A 16,292-nucleotide genomic window follows, 5' to 3' on the forward strand; every position below is an offset into this window, starting at 1 on the left:
TAAAAGAATGAGAGGAGATCTTATTGAAACATACAAGATTCTGAGGGGACTCGATAGGGTAGATGCTGAGAGGATGTTACCCCTCATGGGAGAATCTAAAACTTGGGGGCATAGTCTCAGAATAAGGGGTCGCCCGTTTAAGACGGAAATGAGGAGGAATTTCTTCTCCCAGAGGGTCATGAATCTTTGGAATTCTTTACCCAAAAAAGCTGTAGAGGCTGAGTCATTGAATACATTCAAGGCTGAATTTTTGATCAGTAAGGGAGTCAAAGGATATGGGGAAAGGGTGGGAAAGTGGAGTTGAGGTAAAAATCAGATCAGCCACGATCTCATTAAATGGCAGAGCAGGCTCGAGGGGCCGAATGGCCTACTCCTGCTCCTATCTCTTATGGTCTTATAAACCGTTTTTAAGCAAGTACAGAGCCGGGGAGGGGAGGAAAGAAAACACCAGAAGGGAACTCCTCCCCCTTCATTCCCCCTTTCCCTGGCTCTGCACTTACTTAAAAACTATTTAATCTTTAACTTCTTCCAGTTCTGACGAAGGATCATCGTCCTGAAACGTTAACTATGTTTCTTTCTCCACAGATGCTGCCTGACTTGCTGTGTATTTCCAGCATTTTCTGTTTTTTTAGATTTCCAGCATCTGCAGTAGTTTATTTTTGATTTTGGAAGAGTTTTTTCTTTTTACGTGGGGCGCAGTCTGTTGGGAATTGTACAGCAGTTGAAAGGAATAATGGTAATTTAGAAGCCTGAAGAGAAAATATATTTTTGTCATAAATCCATCACATTTTACAGACAGAAAAGAAATTCACATAACAAATGTACTTACATCACAAACGTTTGAAAAACAAGCCATAGATGGGCATATCCTAAATGTGTGCCAAAATGGGAGAAACTTCTTTTTTTAAATTTTAGCTAAATGTATAATTAAATAAAGACTAGCAACTCTCAGGTCATAACTGTTAAAACTCTATTGCTCGAGTCGCAAAAATGGCTTCAAATATTAATTTACACGTACCCCTTCTATAATTTTCCTGAAATTCTTGATATACTTCTCGTCTAAAATATTTGTTGTGTATGTAGTTTTATTATCTACGAGGGAGATACCAACTGTATTTAAAAGTGTCGACAGATGTGTTAAATGTCATAGATTCGCTAACATATCGGAAGTGATTTCGCCCAGTTCCCAAGTCCCAGTACGCGTCTATTCGATCGATCGCTTTACTCTGAAGCCAGACTGCCACGTTGTGTGGGTAGGGCAATGGCAGCAACAATAGATAAGACCCGGGTTCGTGGTCCCGGAGAGACTAAGAACGCAAGAAAGTCTCCTTCATTCTTTTTATATTCTGCTCACATTTTGTTCGTCCGTTTCCACCTTACCGAAACTATTTCCATAATTCGACCAACAGTTACAATTGTATCACTTGCATCGCCTCTCAGCAGAATTGTCCAGTACAATGGGTGATAAATATGTGCAAACGCACGGGGAATCCCCGAAATTCACTGCACTGCATGGTTGCGCTTTAATGACCAAACCATATTAAAATATTGCGTCTGAATGACAAACTCGAAATTGTATAAGGGAAGTTGAAACAGGAGTACACACCGTTACAACTCAAACTATAAAAAGGGAAAAGACTGCGGCCCCGCAGATTCAAGGAAAGGATGAAATGGTTCAATTTCCAGGTTAACAATCGTTTCTGAGAAAGATGAAAGTGAAGTTGTGGGGTATGGGAAGATGATGTAACTAAAGTCAGCTGCACATCCAAATGAGCTTGTACCCCTCCCAGAGTACGTGGCAGCAGCGGCCCCGGCTCTATACAAATCACTGCAGTCCTGTCAGCGATTACAGAGAGCCCGCGGCGCTGAAAAATCAGACTTTTAAGCAACTTCTAGGACTGAACATCCAACCCAACTATTCTGCATGTCACTGATGCTCCTCCTCCGGCTGGCAGGAAATCTCAGAAAGTAATCTTTAGTTACAGGAACACACAACTCTAACAGCAGCAAACGGCCTCAGATCGCTTGACTTAGCTCTTTTTTGTATTATTTTGCACATTCTTGCATTATGTCTTCCGTAAAGCAAAGAAATAAAAATCATTCTGATCGGGGTTCTCACACTCTGCAGGATGACGTGGCAAAGAGGAGCTCGAAGGGAAGCAAAGGGGGAACAGGGTCGGGCTCGGCCATTGGGAAGGTGGTGAGTTTCCTTCTCTTTTTAATTCTGGCTGCGGCGGCTGCACTTTTCGGCTGGTATATCCACAACCTCTCGGAGCAGGTCAACCATTTTAACAAAAGGAACGAAGAAACATCCCTTCAAAGCTACGAACTGGCAAAGAAGATGGAAACTATTTTGCAACAGGTACGAGGTTCCCTTCAACAGCATTTCTCTTTTAAGTTTTAACCATGCTTGAAAATTTCTGCTCTATTTTGCAGACTTGTGGTTGAAGTAAATGGAGACGGTTTCTCATTTAAAAAAACGATTTAAGAATAATATGGTTAATTTTCACACTTGTAAGTGTTAAGGCCCTTTACACATAAGTTATACCACGCTGGGTGCAAAGTCAAACCAGAATGATGCGCCTCCTGAAGGAGTTGTCACACCTCATGGCTTTAGTGTGCTCGGTCATCTCCCAGTTGTACTGATACTTTTGCACTGGTGTGCATCAAAACTATTTCTCAACAATGTAAAACTGGCAGTATAATTACGCCCTTGGATAATTATATGGTGGCAAACTCCTACATTTACCACCCAAGTAGAAATAATGCAGTTTCTGAAAATGGGCACCTTAACACAGGGGTAAATTAAGACATCAAGTCAGAGTCAGTTGCCGTTATTGCAATCTACCATCTCAGTGAGACACGTTTTAATATTCTAATATATGGGAAGTAATACAAAATAATTGTCACATCCTACAGGGCTGGTGGTAAAAGTGCAAAATGATGTCCGGAAAGAAACAGAAAATGGTACATTTTTTCTGAGCCAGCATTTTTTTATTTTAATGAAACTGTTTTCAAATTTAAAGATGTATCTTTTGGAACACAAACAATATTTCCTATTCCTCAGGGATAGTCCTGTTATAGAGAGCGATTGCAAAAATAGTTAATTGAGTAGCAATACTGAACAATAAAGGACGGCAAGAAAATGAATGTGAATGCATAGGGGTCAAAAAGATGTCATCAAGAGTTGGCACCACAAGAAGAAACACAAACCTAATTGAGAGGTAGGAATAGAATTGCAAAGTTCTTTGGTTAATGCCTGAGAGAGATACCTTAATACCAGTCATAGGATTATAGAAATTACAGAAGGCGGCCATTCAGCCCATTTCACCCGTGTTGGTGCTAGATTGTTAAGTGGGGTTGTCTACTCTAATCTCCATTTCTCTGCCCTCTCCCTGTATCCTTTTATATTAGATTCCCTTGTAAATGATGTAATAATCTGTGTTTTAATAGCCACTTGAGGTAAAGTATTTATGTTCTAATAAATGGGAAAAGAATTCTTCAAATGTTTCCTTTGTTCCTAATGATAATCCCGAATTTATGCCCCCTTGTTACCAATTTATCAAGTAGTGAAAAAATCTTTTACAATTTACCCTCTCTAAACCTTCCATATTTTGAACATTTCTATTTGATCCCCCTTAATTTTTCTGTTTCAGTAGAAAAAGCCCCAATTTTTTGACTGTTCATAATTCTAACCTTTCATTCCTGGTGGAATTCTAGTGAATCTTCATTGTACTTTTTTTATGGCTCTAATGTCCTCCCTATTTAGGGGGTCCCCAGAACCAAAAGTAATACTCCCAACTGTGGCTTAGCCAATATTTTGTTTTACAAATTAAACATCACATCCTTGCTTTTTTATTCAGTGCTCCATTGTAAAACCCAGAATCTTATTTGCTTTGCTTATCACCTTATTTGCCTGCACTCTCGCCTTTAAGGATGTAAATATCTGCACACCAAGATCTCGATTTTCCTTCGGTCTGTTAAGAATTTTACCATTTAAGGAATGTTTCCCTTCACTGTTATTTTTCCCAAAATGTACTACTTCACATTGCTCTGCATTAAACCACATTTGTCCACTCTGCTGACCTGTCTATGCCTCCAATAATCTTCTGTATTCTTCCTCGCTGTTTGCCATGTCCTCAATTTGACATCATCAGCAAACTCCAGTATCATTCCTCTTATGCCAAATCATTTATAAAAATGGAAAAAAGAGGCTCCTACACCCCACCAATACAAAAAGCATCTATTTACCCCTACATCCCCTAGTCATCTTTCTATTCATTCTCCTCTAATGTCATGTACCTCAGTTTTTTTTAACAAGGCTCGTACATGACACCTTAGCTTCTGAAAATCCATGTTTACAAGATCCACAGCTTCCCCTTTGTCTACACATATTGTGACTTCCTTGAAAAATTCAATTAACTTCACCAGGCATCCATGCTGAGTGCACCTGATTAGCCCATGTCTTTCTAAGGGTTCATGAGCTTAATCCTGTATTATGAACTCTAGTGATTTTAATTTGTAAAGCTCCAAACTTGGTGTGGCTCCTTTCTAGATGGGAGTGTATATTGGAGAATTGGATATGGAGATCAGCGCTTTCAATTCACGGTGATTCATTTTAATCATCAAAAAAAAATCAGTGCTATGAATAACTGCACTGAGCTCCATGCCTAATTCTCCAATACATACTCCTGTTAAGTGAAGCTCCACACCAGAGCAGAGTCTCAAAAAAATTGACATTTAACCACAACTGCGCTAAGATTAACTGGCTTATCATTTACCACCCTCCAGTCCTTTGGCACAATTTCCATTTCCAAAGATTTTTAGAAATTTATGGTTTATGCATTTGCTATCTCTTCCGCAAACTCCTTCAATCTTTGTGTCTGCAGTAATAGCTCTTTTGTATCCTTCTCAGGCTAAGTGTGGCTCAGTTGGTGCCACTCTTATGTCTGAGTTAGAAGTTTGTAGTTTCAAGCTCCACTATGGACTTCAGCACATAATCTAGGCCAAAATTGCAGTGTAGTACTTAAGGAGTGCTGCATTGTTGGAGGTACCATCTCTCAGATGAGATATTAACTGAGTTTATATCTGTCAGTTCAGGTAGACATAAAAGATCTCATGGCAGATCTCATTCAAAGAAGAGCAGGGAGTTCTCCCTGTATCTGAGTCAATATTCATTCTTCAACCAAAAACATGAAAAACAGATTATTTGATCAATTATTAATTTGTTGTTTGTGGGACCTTGCTGTGTGTGAATTGCCTACAAAACAACAGTGATTACAGTTCAAAAAATAAAAGTAATCCATTGACTGTATTGCCCTTTGGGATATCCTGAGAATGTGATGAGGTGCTATGTAAATGTAAGTCCTGTCTTTCTTAGGTGCTTATATAAGCCCTTGCTATTGTCTTTTATGTTGACTGCCAGTCTTTTTTTACACCCTTGTTTAGACTTCTTAATCTCTCTCTTTTCTTCCTTTCTATACTTTTCATATTTTTCTGATATAATTCCACCTATATTTATCATATGCCTCTTTTTTTAAAACTTAATTTCTCTCTATTTATCCATGGCAGCCGTTGATGCACCCTCTTTACTCCTAGTAAACAGTGCTTATGCTGTTTTTCCAGAATTTCTGCAGCTCTTCCACTGAAGTTATGGCAAACAAGCGGAGAACCCCTGTAGAAACTCCTCCCTCCCACCTTGTACTGCAGTTTCTCCCAGTGCTGATCCGCTGTTTGATCTATAATTTTTCCCCAACACATTAATCTGAGCTGGATGCCCTTTTATCCCACAGAAAGTTACTAATTTAGAACCCAATACTTTTATTTTCAACTGTTCTTTTTCTTTATTTTCAGTGTGAACCTAACACCCAAGTATTTTCCTACCTTCAGATTGCTTACTTGTCCTGTTACATTTCCCAGAATCAGGTCTAACACTGCATCGTTCCTTGTTGGACATGCAAAACACTGATTAAGGAAACAGTCCTGGATATCTGGTAAGTTGAACATAAGTTTCTCCTTTCATGAATCTCTCATTATAATCAATGTAGTTTGAAAACACAATGTATAAATTGTAAACTTGTACCATGCAAATATCAGTTTGTAAAGTCTTTAATACACATGCAAAAAGTCCTTCATACAGTTGTCCAGAATTGCAGTTCACCTTGTATATAAGTCTTTTCCAATTTGGTGTCTGTTGCTTTTTTTAAAATTGAAAGACCAGGGTGAAGGGTCAAAGCCCGTAGTGAAGGACACTACAGAGGTTAACAGAATAAAAGAGGTGAGGTAAATCAGGAGATAAAAAATTAGGTGATGCCTAGATTGTAAAAGAAAGGAAAACTGAGGGAGGCACTATAGTTTTCAGGTACAGGGAAAGAGTAAGTTAGACTGTTTTCAATTCCAGTATTTTCTTCAGTAATATTTTGCATTTTGTCCTTTTTTTTCCACAGCTATGTTGTCATCTTCACCCAACTCTACTCCATCCTTCCAAAATGCCAAAACCATCTCTGGCAGGAGTGACGAGGCACAGTGAATAAGGAGAATGTCAGCCACATGAGGCAAATGCTGGTCTTTCATACACACCCACCTACCCCAATATCCCAGAGTTTTGTGGAGCAGAATTCATGCCTATTGACATAGGCCATTGAAAATGTCATTGCCAGAATGCAGGCTGGAAATACTAGCATGGTCCTTCTGCATAAAGTAGCATCATTTGTTTGGGCATAGTTGGTGGAGCAGTTGGGCTGTATAGGCACTGCATGTAACCAGTAACCTGTCTCCACTTTGCTCCACAATGAAGCCATTCAGACCTATTTAGAGGCACCTGAAGGCCTTTCAATTTCTGTGAGGGTGAGACCAGCATCCATTTCATCTGTGGCTGAGGTGCCCTTCCCCCAAGGGTACCACCTTTTGGAGCATCCTTCAACAGCATCTTTCAACGGACAGATCCTCCCAAAGCTGGCAAACAATTTTTCTCAAGTGTGAACATATAAATAATCCAAATTCACTTATACTTTTGTAATACTACAGTTAATTATTTTACTGAAACATGCTTGACCCTAGGACCCTGTTTCTTTAAATAGGTTTATTCCCTGGCAGACTTATTTATGAATGCATAATCTTAAGAAGTCTTTGGTAAAATGTTTCTGAGATAGTAGAGCACATTCACATTTTTGACAAGGAAAACACAATATTAATGTACAACCATGAAATGGCTAACTCCATCCATTTACGGAAAGCCAGAGGAGCTATGAGTATAGAGCTGTCTGTCAACAGCACCTCTCTGATGAAGCATCAGGTGAATAAATTAAAGTACTCAATAACTTGTGGGCACTTAGATCCTTAAATCCAGGGGTAGGGTTGGGTGGTTATCTACAGACCTTTGAATCAAAATAATGGGAAAATAAGGGAAAAATAGTTAGGTAAAATATACATTAAGCACACAAGAATCTAGAGATTTTCTTTGATTCGTACGGTTAGGGAATAGTTAACTTGGGAAGACTCTATTAAGCCATTATTACAATACATGCACCAGTGGAGTACCAACAGTATGTGGTCAGTGACTCAAGAGGCCAGTTATTGTTATATTACCTGCTAGTATTGCTGTATATACCAGAACGGCACTGTACTTTCTGCACTTCTTTCTTAGCCTCTAACTGTGGTCAGTTTTTCTCAAATTGAGAAGAACTGATGGGGCACTGAGCACTTTCTGAATGATGGTAACTCGAGCTTACCTGATATTAAAAGAGTAACTAAAAACTAGGCTTTACAGTGTTTCACTTTGCTGCCGCCACTGCAAATTGAAAACAATACGAGATCACCTCTTAGAGCTGTTAAGTGCTTTGCGATGTTTTTCTACATTAAAGGCACTATATAAATGTTGCCTCACTTCCTCTGATACCAGCAACATTAGGCTGCATTTATGGTGCCAGCATACCATTACCATGACATGGCAGAAGCTCTAAATGTATAGTGGGAAGTCAGCACTGAGAGAAGCATATTTAACTCAAAATAACAAAGCATTTTGTTCTACTTTTCTGTTTGAATGTGGCTATTTATGTATTTGTTATCTGAAGCACAATAAAAAAAAATTTTACCAGCCAGAGGTGTTCAAAGTATTACTAGTTGGAATGATGTTTACCAGCAGAAATTTGAAACATGATGTCAGTTTGGCTCAGTTGGTCACTCTCGCCTCTGAGTTGGGAGGTTGTGGGTTTGAGCTCCACTCCAGGATTTAAGTACATAATTTAGGCTGATATTTGAATGCAATACTGAGAGAGTGCTGCATTGTCAGAGGTGCTTTCAGATGAAATATAAAAAACAAGGTCTTATTTGCCTGTTCAGGTGGACATAAAAGATCTCATGCCACTATTTGAAGAGCAGCGGTGGTCTTCTCGTGTTCTAGCCAATGGGTATCCCTCAACCAACATCGCCAAAACAGATTAACTGGTCATTTATTTAATTTGCTGTTTGTGAAGCCTTCCTATGTGCAATTTGACTATCGCATTTTCCTACATAAAAACAGTGACTTGAAAAAGTAACACATTGGTTGTGAAATGCTTTGGAACATCTTGAGGACGTAAGAGGCACTACATAAATGCAAGTTATTTCTCTTTATATATCAAAGTCAATTAGTAACAGTGTTTATACAAAAAATAGAAAATTTTTCACTTTTTAAGTTTTTGAAGATTATTTTGTAAATCATGTACTTTTAACTGAAGGTTTGTGCAAGGGATTGTCACAAACAGTAACACATTAAGATACTAGCATAGAAGGTCTATGCTGAACTGCTTCTTATATTCATTTGTGGTATTGCAGTATGTAACACACCCAGATGTGGCTTAAACTGATTTTTCCAGACCAGTAAATACATTGGGATTGACAGTTTATATTAATTTACATTGGACAACCATTTTGTTTGGCATTTACACAATATCAATAATCAGAAAATATTAAATAATAATAAGCAAAGCAGTAAGTATCAGTAAGTATGCAGAAAAAATGTAAGTAAAGTATATTTATTTATATGCAGCAATCAGGGGGCACGAGTAAATAAACTGTCGACAAATACTTCACTATTGTTCAAAAATATATTAAATTTGTGTATGAGTTCCGTGAAGAAGTGACTTGATCCAATAATTGTTTTGTCATATGACTGGAATTTATTTCAGTACTAACCATACAACCTGCAGTGTAAATTTCTCGATTGGCCCTCTACTCAGGTGCTATTCTGGTGGTGTGTTAGAGCATTGGTATGCTGGCTATGCCTGATTTTATGGGGTCAGCTTCATCTACATAATGTGGATGAGCCCCCAGCCCATATTGGTCTTGGTGTTGGAAGCTCACTGGGGGAGAGGGAAATTGCATGCAACCAGCCCTAGGTAAATTTGAGGGATTCAGCCACATAAAGGCAAGCAGCTGCATATGGGGCAAAAATGTCGGTAGTTTTTTTAACAAAAGCGGTTAACATTTTTAGTGTATAGTTCAACCATTGCAGAAGTTTGGGTAGCAAAGTGCCTGGCAAAATCTAGTAGCTAGCATAATAAATGTGGAGGCAGGAAACCAAGTCTGTGGTCAAGTGATAGTGACGCTACATTCAAACTCCCTGTTTGCTGGCTGGGGAAGTGGCGTTGGTGCTGAATTATGTGGTAGCATGGAGGGTGGTTATGTTTGGTAATACTGCAGAGTTTCCCCATGGAACATGCCTAGAAAGAGGCAGAGAACTTGAGGGTGGAACTGACCAATAATGCCACTGACAGTGCTAGCCCAATCATGCAGGTTAACTGCAGATGTCTTTGGAGCAGGTGGCACAGCCTCCATTTGTCAGTCTGCTGCACTTGAGCCTGTGGATCCAATGGTCGTTGCCAGGTAGATGTGTCTGTACCTGCAAATGTGAGTGGGAGGGTGCTGTCAGGTGGGCATGGTCTGCCTATGGAGCAGCCCGACTTGCCTGACATCTCTCCATTGTTCCTCTTCTTCCTTCTCCAAGAAACAGATTGACTGGCAAATACCCTATTCATGAGCTCTGTGCCTCCACATAGCCCATGTAGTCCAGTGTGAATTTAAGGTGATCCTTAAAAGTTTCCAATTTATAATATTAGAAATCATGCGACCCACTCGCATTTCAGCCTCATTCATTAAATTATTTTCTTCATCCCACCACGCTGTTGGTAATTTCAAATGCTGCAGGAAGTCAATCGCCACCCAGGTGCGATATATTGCAGGTCTGGTGTTTAATTGTCCATGCACATCAGACATGAAAACTAATCAAGATTTTTAAAACAAATGCAGTAAGGAACTGTAGCATTTTTATGCTTCCCAGATAAAATTATAGCAGGGAAATTATTAGACAAGAAAACAACTATTACCATGGAAATTAAGCTTGGTCTGTTTTGTTGTTTTGTCACTGATTACTGTGTATTTTCTTTTCTCATCCGTTAATTTGACAAACCAAATTTATAGTGCGTACTTCTTTTCTCTATGTGTGTTTCTTTGAACGTGGTGGTACATTGAGGTTTATTGTGATGACATTTTAGCCATTTAGAGAACACTGAATGAATGGTTTCATGACTATATTCCGATTAGTTTTCATGTCTGATGTGCATGGACAATTAAACACCAGACCTGCAATATATCGCACCTGCGTGACGATTGACTTCCTGCAGCATTTGAAATTACCAACAGCGTGGTGGGATGAAGAAAATAATTTAATGAATGAGGCTGAAATGCGAGTGGGGCGCATGATTTCTAATATTATTTCATTATTTTTTTGTGCCCCAGTGGTGACAACCCATGGATTAACTGCCACTTGTTGCTAGAATACAGCTAGTTATGCTTTGGCCATGCTGCATTGCACAATGAACATAAATTGGGATTTATTTGCCACTTATGCAATCAAAAGCTCACTTCAAGAATACAGCTGTGGCCACGTGAGCACAATGTATTATTGGATTAAAATAAAAGTTTTAAACTATAAATCAAATTAGATGACAAATGATATTGCATGTTTTTTATTCATACCCATATGAGTTAACAGGTGGAAGGAAGGTACATATTTTAATTTTAATTGGGTGCAGTGATGGGTGATTCAATATTATGAACTAAATTAAAAGAAAATGCATCATGACAGGTACATAATAACACAAATTGTTCGTTTCACAGTGTCTTACTCTGAGATGGAGAAGTATCGGAGCCTGTCTTTAAGGCTTCCATCATATTGTGCGATTAAACTATTTCAAGTCCTGAGTCCTATAGTTTCTCTGTATTCTAAGTCCCATCAGAAAAAGAAAAAAAACAAATAATAGTAGGACCGTTCATGGAAAAACACTGATCAGAGGGCGGAGAATTTAAATCCTGCTTGAAACTAGTGCTTGAACTCACTAGCCGTCATAGGGCAAGGTTAAAACTGTACAAAAGCAAAGCATTGAACCTTAGAGAAGAGGAAAGATTTTCAGTAGCAGCCATATCCCACAGAATTACACCTCCTATATCAGAACAAAGCTAGTGATAACTTCAGAGAAATCTGTCCTTTGACTATCCAACTCTCCCAACTGAAGAAACATATGTAAGGATGGGAGGCAGCAGTGTACAAAGCAAACCTGGGAAAAGGTAAATACAAAAAGATACAGAGGGAGAATGACATGACCAGACAGACATAAATAAATAAGAATAGTAGAAAGATGTAAGAACAAGAGAGAAATATAGCAAAATTAAAGAATAGTTAAAGTGAAATATAACTATTGTCTCATAGACTTCTTTTGAATAAAAAGTACGTGTGGTTTTGGTGCAAGTATTTTTTATATTTCGTTAAATTATGGCCTCTATGTTTATCCACAGTTTAGGGTTATTCCTCTATACATTCACATGCAACCACTGTAATTACTTAATGTCTCCTTTGAAGTTCTGTTAATCAAGATTGCAAGCAGTGTATAGTGTATCACCAATACTTAAAGAAAAGGGAAGAGTAAGTATGTCAGTTTGATAACAGGAACTTTCATAGACAAGGACCGGACCATTAAAATACAGAAGTAGCTTGAAGAAATTTTCATAAAATTTCTGAATTAAGATTTGGTTATTAGCAGCCCATTTCGCAAATGTAGCAAATGTCAATTCTGTCAATTACACAAGAAAAGGTTAAGCATTCAGATGTATTTATGACATTAGAATGACGTAATTATTCGCTTTGTATTTCATGTTATCTTCCCAGTTACTAGCACACTATGATATTACTGTTTTATATAAAGACTATTTTTCATCTATTGCAGGTAGAATCCACGAAAGTCTTGATTAACAGGCTGGATTCAGTTTTGCACGACACCCAACAGGAGCTGCAGGTAACTAACAAAGCAGTCAACAAGGGTGAAAGCAAGACAAATCAAATTGGTGAAACTCTGCAAAAGCTACAGAATGAAATCCTTCGAGACCTCTCCGATGGTATCCAAGATGTAAAAGATGCGAGAGAGAGAGATTTTACATCTCTTGAAAAAACTGTAGAGGAAAGATTAACAGAATTAACCAAATCAATCCATGATAATATTGCTGTTTTTACAGAGGTACAGGGGAAGAGTCAGAATGACATTGATGAAATTAAGTCAAAGATCGGTTCACTGGAAATAAGTGTTGAGACAAAGGATCAAGAAATTACATCTTTAGTCGGTAAATATGATCAGTTGAAAAGTACCCTATATTCACAGCAGACTGCACAGGAAGCACTGAAGCAATCAGTCTCTAAAAGTGAAATATCTCTCAACGTTGTATCTGAAGAGATTCACGGTGTTAAGCAAAATTTACAGGAAACTAAGAACAATGAGCAAGAAAAAATACTGCTTTCAAAAACAATTCGTGCTTTAGAAAATGTAGAAAAGAAGAATGAAAATGTTGAATCCCGGTTAACCTCGACAGAGGAAAACGTTATGGCTTTGAATACAGCTGCAACACACTTATCTGAAAAAATTGAGTTCTACGATCTAAATTTAATGCAGAGTACAATGAGAAGTATCGCTGAGTCTCAGGTGTCACTCAACAATGATATCGAAACACTGAAAGCAAACCTTAAAGATCTGCAAAGTCTGGCGACAGATGAAGCGCTTAATGCTGTGCAGAATGAAATACAAGCTCTAGAAGCTCGTCAGACGCAACACATGGAGAAAATGCAATCCGAACACAAGGAAAGGTTAAAGCAGTTGGAAAAAAACGTCGATGAAATTGATAAAAAAAGTAAGAATGTTGCAGCTGCGTTAAACTCAATGGAAGAAACTGTACGGTCGGAGTTTGAAGTGAAATTATCATTGATGGAAACATCCATGGATGAAATGAGGTCTTCAATCAGTGAGGCAAAGAGTGACTTGGAAGCATTAGGGTCAACTGTGGACAGCCTACACTCAGAACCAGGAAAGACTGAGACTGCTGAGGATGAACTGGCATCCCTAAAGCTGTCACTGAATGAATTGCAATCTGATGTTGATAAACTATCAGAGTCTTTAAATGGAATACAATAAGGCAATGATTATAACCAGTTAGACAAAGTTTTCAACAGACAATCTCAATATCATAATGAATAAAGCATAGCTCTGAGAAAATAGAAGGTAAAGAGATTGTATTATGAGGGTTTTTATAATGAAATACAAGCATATGTAATGTAATGCAATATTTTGCAGTTAAGAAATAAAGATTTGAAATAACCTTTTTTGTTCAATATAAGTTTAGTTCTATACCAATAATCAGTAAAATCAACCTTTTGATCTGTAATAGAAATTCTTTCAAGCTAACAACCAACAAATTGTCCTTCCTACCCTCTACTGTCCAAGGTCAAGGTTTACAGATTCGGATTCCATGCATATATAGGAAACAGGTTGGTTTAAGTCACTCTGGCCTTGAAATAACACCGAGCAGAAATTCAACTCAAGGCCCCCTGTTTTTCCAGCACAAAATCAGTGTTAGACCGTTGTATTTCATGTCATGTTCTGCTTTGTCCAAAGTGCACCGAAAACCATATTGGTTCAGGCGACTTTTAGTGTGTCAGCAGTGGCACTCTTGTTTCTGAATCACAAGGTCGTGGGTTCAAGTCCCAGACACTTGAGCACATAATCTTAGCTGACACTCCAGTGCAGTGCTGAGGGAGTGCTGCACGCTCGAAGGTGCCGTCTTTCAGATGAGATGTTAAGAATACCCTCTCAGGTGGATGCAAAACATCCCATGACACTATTTCAAAGAAGAGCAGGAGAGCTCTCCCCACTGTCCTGGCCGATATTTATCCCTCAACCAACATCACTAAAAAACAGATTATCTGGTCATTATCACATTGCTGTTTGTGGGACCTTGCTGTGCACAAATTGTCTGCCACATTTCCTACATTATAACAGTGACTACACCTCAAAAGTACTTCATTGGCTATAAAGCCCTTTGGGAAGTCATGAAAGGAGTTATAGAAATGCAAGTTCTTTCTTTCTTAGTTGTCCAGGGCAGCCACCGGAAACAAGTTTTAATCGATAAATATACAAATTGAAGTCCTACACCAGTTGTAGGATCCTGAAAGCGAAATTCAGGCACAAATGGGTGGAGCATGCACCATACAAACTCTGTCTAGTTGTACCAGGAGTGGAGTGGCTTGACCAGCAATCTTTAGAGGCACCACCAGAGACCACTCAAAAAAAGATCCAGAAGATCTTCAGTTTTTATTTTTGTGGGCCAAGAGAAGCTGCCAGCCCATTTGAAGCCCCTCCTGGGATCGCACACCCACACAACCCCCCCAACCTCAGACCTGACCTGCAGATCGGCCCAGCGTAGGAGTTGACTGATTTCCCACCCACCCCGATTAATGAGCTCCAGTGGGGCGCCCGTTTGGTGCCCACAGCTTGCCAGCATCATTTAAAGTTTTGCTTTCATTTTGGGCACAAGTTGAATTTCTCCCCCATTGTGTGATATTAACGTCGAAACACTTAATGGATTCATATGAAATTCATTTGTCTGCTATTTAAACCAAGGAATGAACCTGTTTATGAGTGGTGTTTCTCACCAAATTATAAAACTAAATCTACCACAGGAAAAGGTAGCATTATTATCTGCTTGGAAGTTATTGAAGGAGTATAGGCTGCCCAGCCAATCTCATTCAGTAGGTGGGCTCTGGTAACTACCAAAGCTACATTGATACAATATGGATATTTCTATAGTTTAATCTCCAGTCCATCAGCCAACTGTCATAAGCAAGCATGGATGGCACAAAACTCACCATCACACTCTCCATGCGCCAGTTCCTGCCACTCTTCCATTCAGGGCTTCCCATACACAGTCTTACCATTTTCTGAGGGTGCTTATCTTCAGCCATATTCCACAGTTTCTGTCCAGTACAACCTGCTAGTACTTACAGGCCACTTCTCATTATTTTAGTCATGGCCACTTTGTCATCCCAGCTGCTACCCAAAATCTAATCGTTACGTCACTGGTTTACAGCTAATGTAGATATACTAGTTACATTGTCTAAATTGATATATGGTGAGCAAAGTCATGCAGCTTGCTAAAACTTAAGAGGTCTACTGTATAGTAAAGTATTACATCATTATCAAATAAAGATCTTGCATTAAATGGGCAATTTAAACAGGAAATAAAGTTTGATGTTTGTTGTGACACCCATAGATGGATAATGTAATCTGTTCACTAAGGTGCATGAAAATATTTAAAATGATCAAATATTTTGATTTCAATGCTCTGGGGGAAGGAGAAGAAAAAGTCCAGCATCTCACTCAGCTATGACTGGTAATTTGGACAAATGTGATGATGGAAAATAGGAAGGTGACGAGAAGAATATTGCACAATAAGAAAAACACCAGCATCCCTTAATGAATTCCACAATGATTTTGGCCTCTTCACTCCTGCAGTGCTGCTCCCCCACATAAAACAGGCGCCTCTGCTCTCTGCCCTTGATTCTTAAAGATTTGATTGACAGATTGGAAGGTTGCATTTTTTGGTCTTTATTTTGGTTGCATTATTTTTTGCTGCTGCCTGCTTTCCTTTGACAGCACAAGACTTCTTTTTCCAAAATACTGCTTTTGGCAGCTGCTGCCTCCGCAGGGAGGAAGATGGGTTCAGGCAGAAGGAGGAATTCCCATTCTTTTGTAGTCACCTGTATTCTTTGAGTTACACACTCATTTCCCTCTCCTTTTGTCTTTTAAAAAAAATTTAATTCTCCTTTTCCCCTATGGCAATTTAAAATGTAAGCACTGAGATAGGTACTTTCAATGCTAAACACTTATTTCATTAGGTGTTCCATATTGTTATTATGTAACAGGCTCTTTTTCAGA

The 16,292-nt window shown here is 38.7% G+C and overlaps 1 protein-coding gene across 1 annotated transcript; it reads left to right on the forward strand.

The window, feature by feature from the left end:
• The first annotated feature begins 1,807 nt into the window (after positions 1 to 1,807).
• Positions 1,808 to 13,666, forward strand: ckap4 (cytoskeleton associated protein 4). The gene is made up of 2 exons (XM_068005344.1): positions 1,808 to 2,362; positions 12,261 to 13,666. The coding sequence occupies exons 1-2, from the start codon at positions 2,069 to 2,071 to the stop codon at positions 13,491 to 13,493; spliced, it is 1,527 nt and encodes a 508-aa protein (XP_067861445.1). The 5' UTR covers positions 1,808 to 2,068; the 3' UTR covers positions 13,494 to 13,666.
• Positions 13,667 to 16,292: the final 2,626 nt, after the last annotated feature.

The sequence above is a fragment of the Heptranchias perlo genome, chromosome 24 (assembly GCF_035084215.1).
Source record: "Heptranchias perlo isolate sHepPer1 chromosome 24, sHepPer1.hap1, whole genome shotgun sequence".
Lineage (NCBI taxonomy): Eukaryota > Metazoa > Chordata > Chondrichthyes > Hexanchiformes > Hexanchidae > Heptranchias > Heptranchias perlo.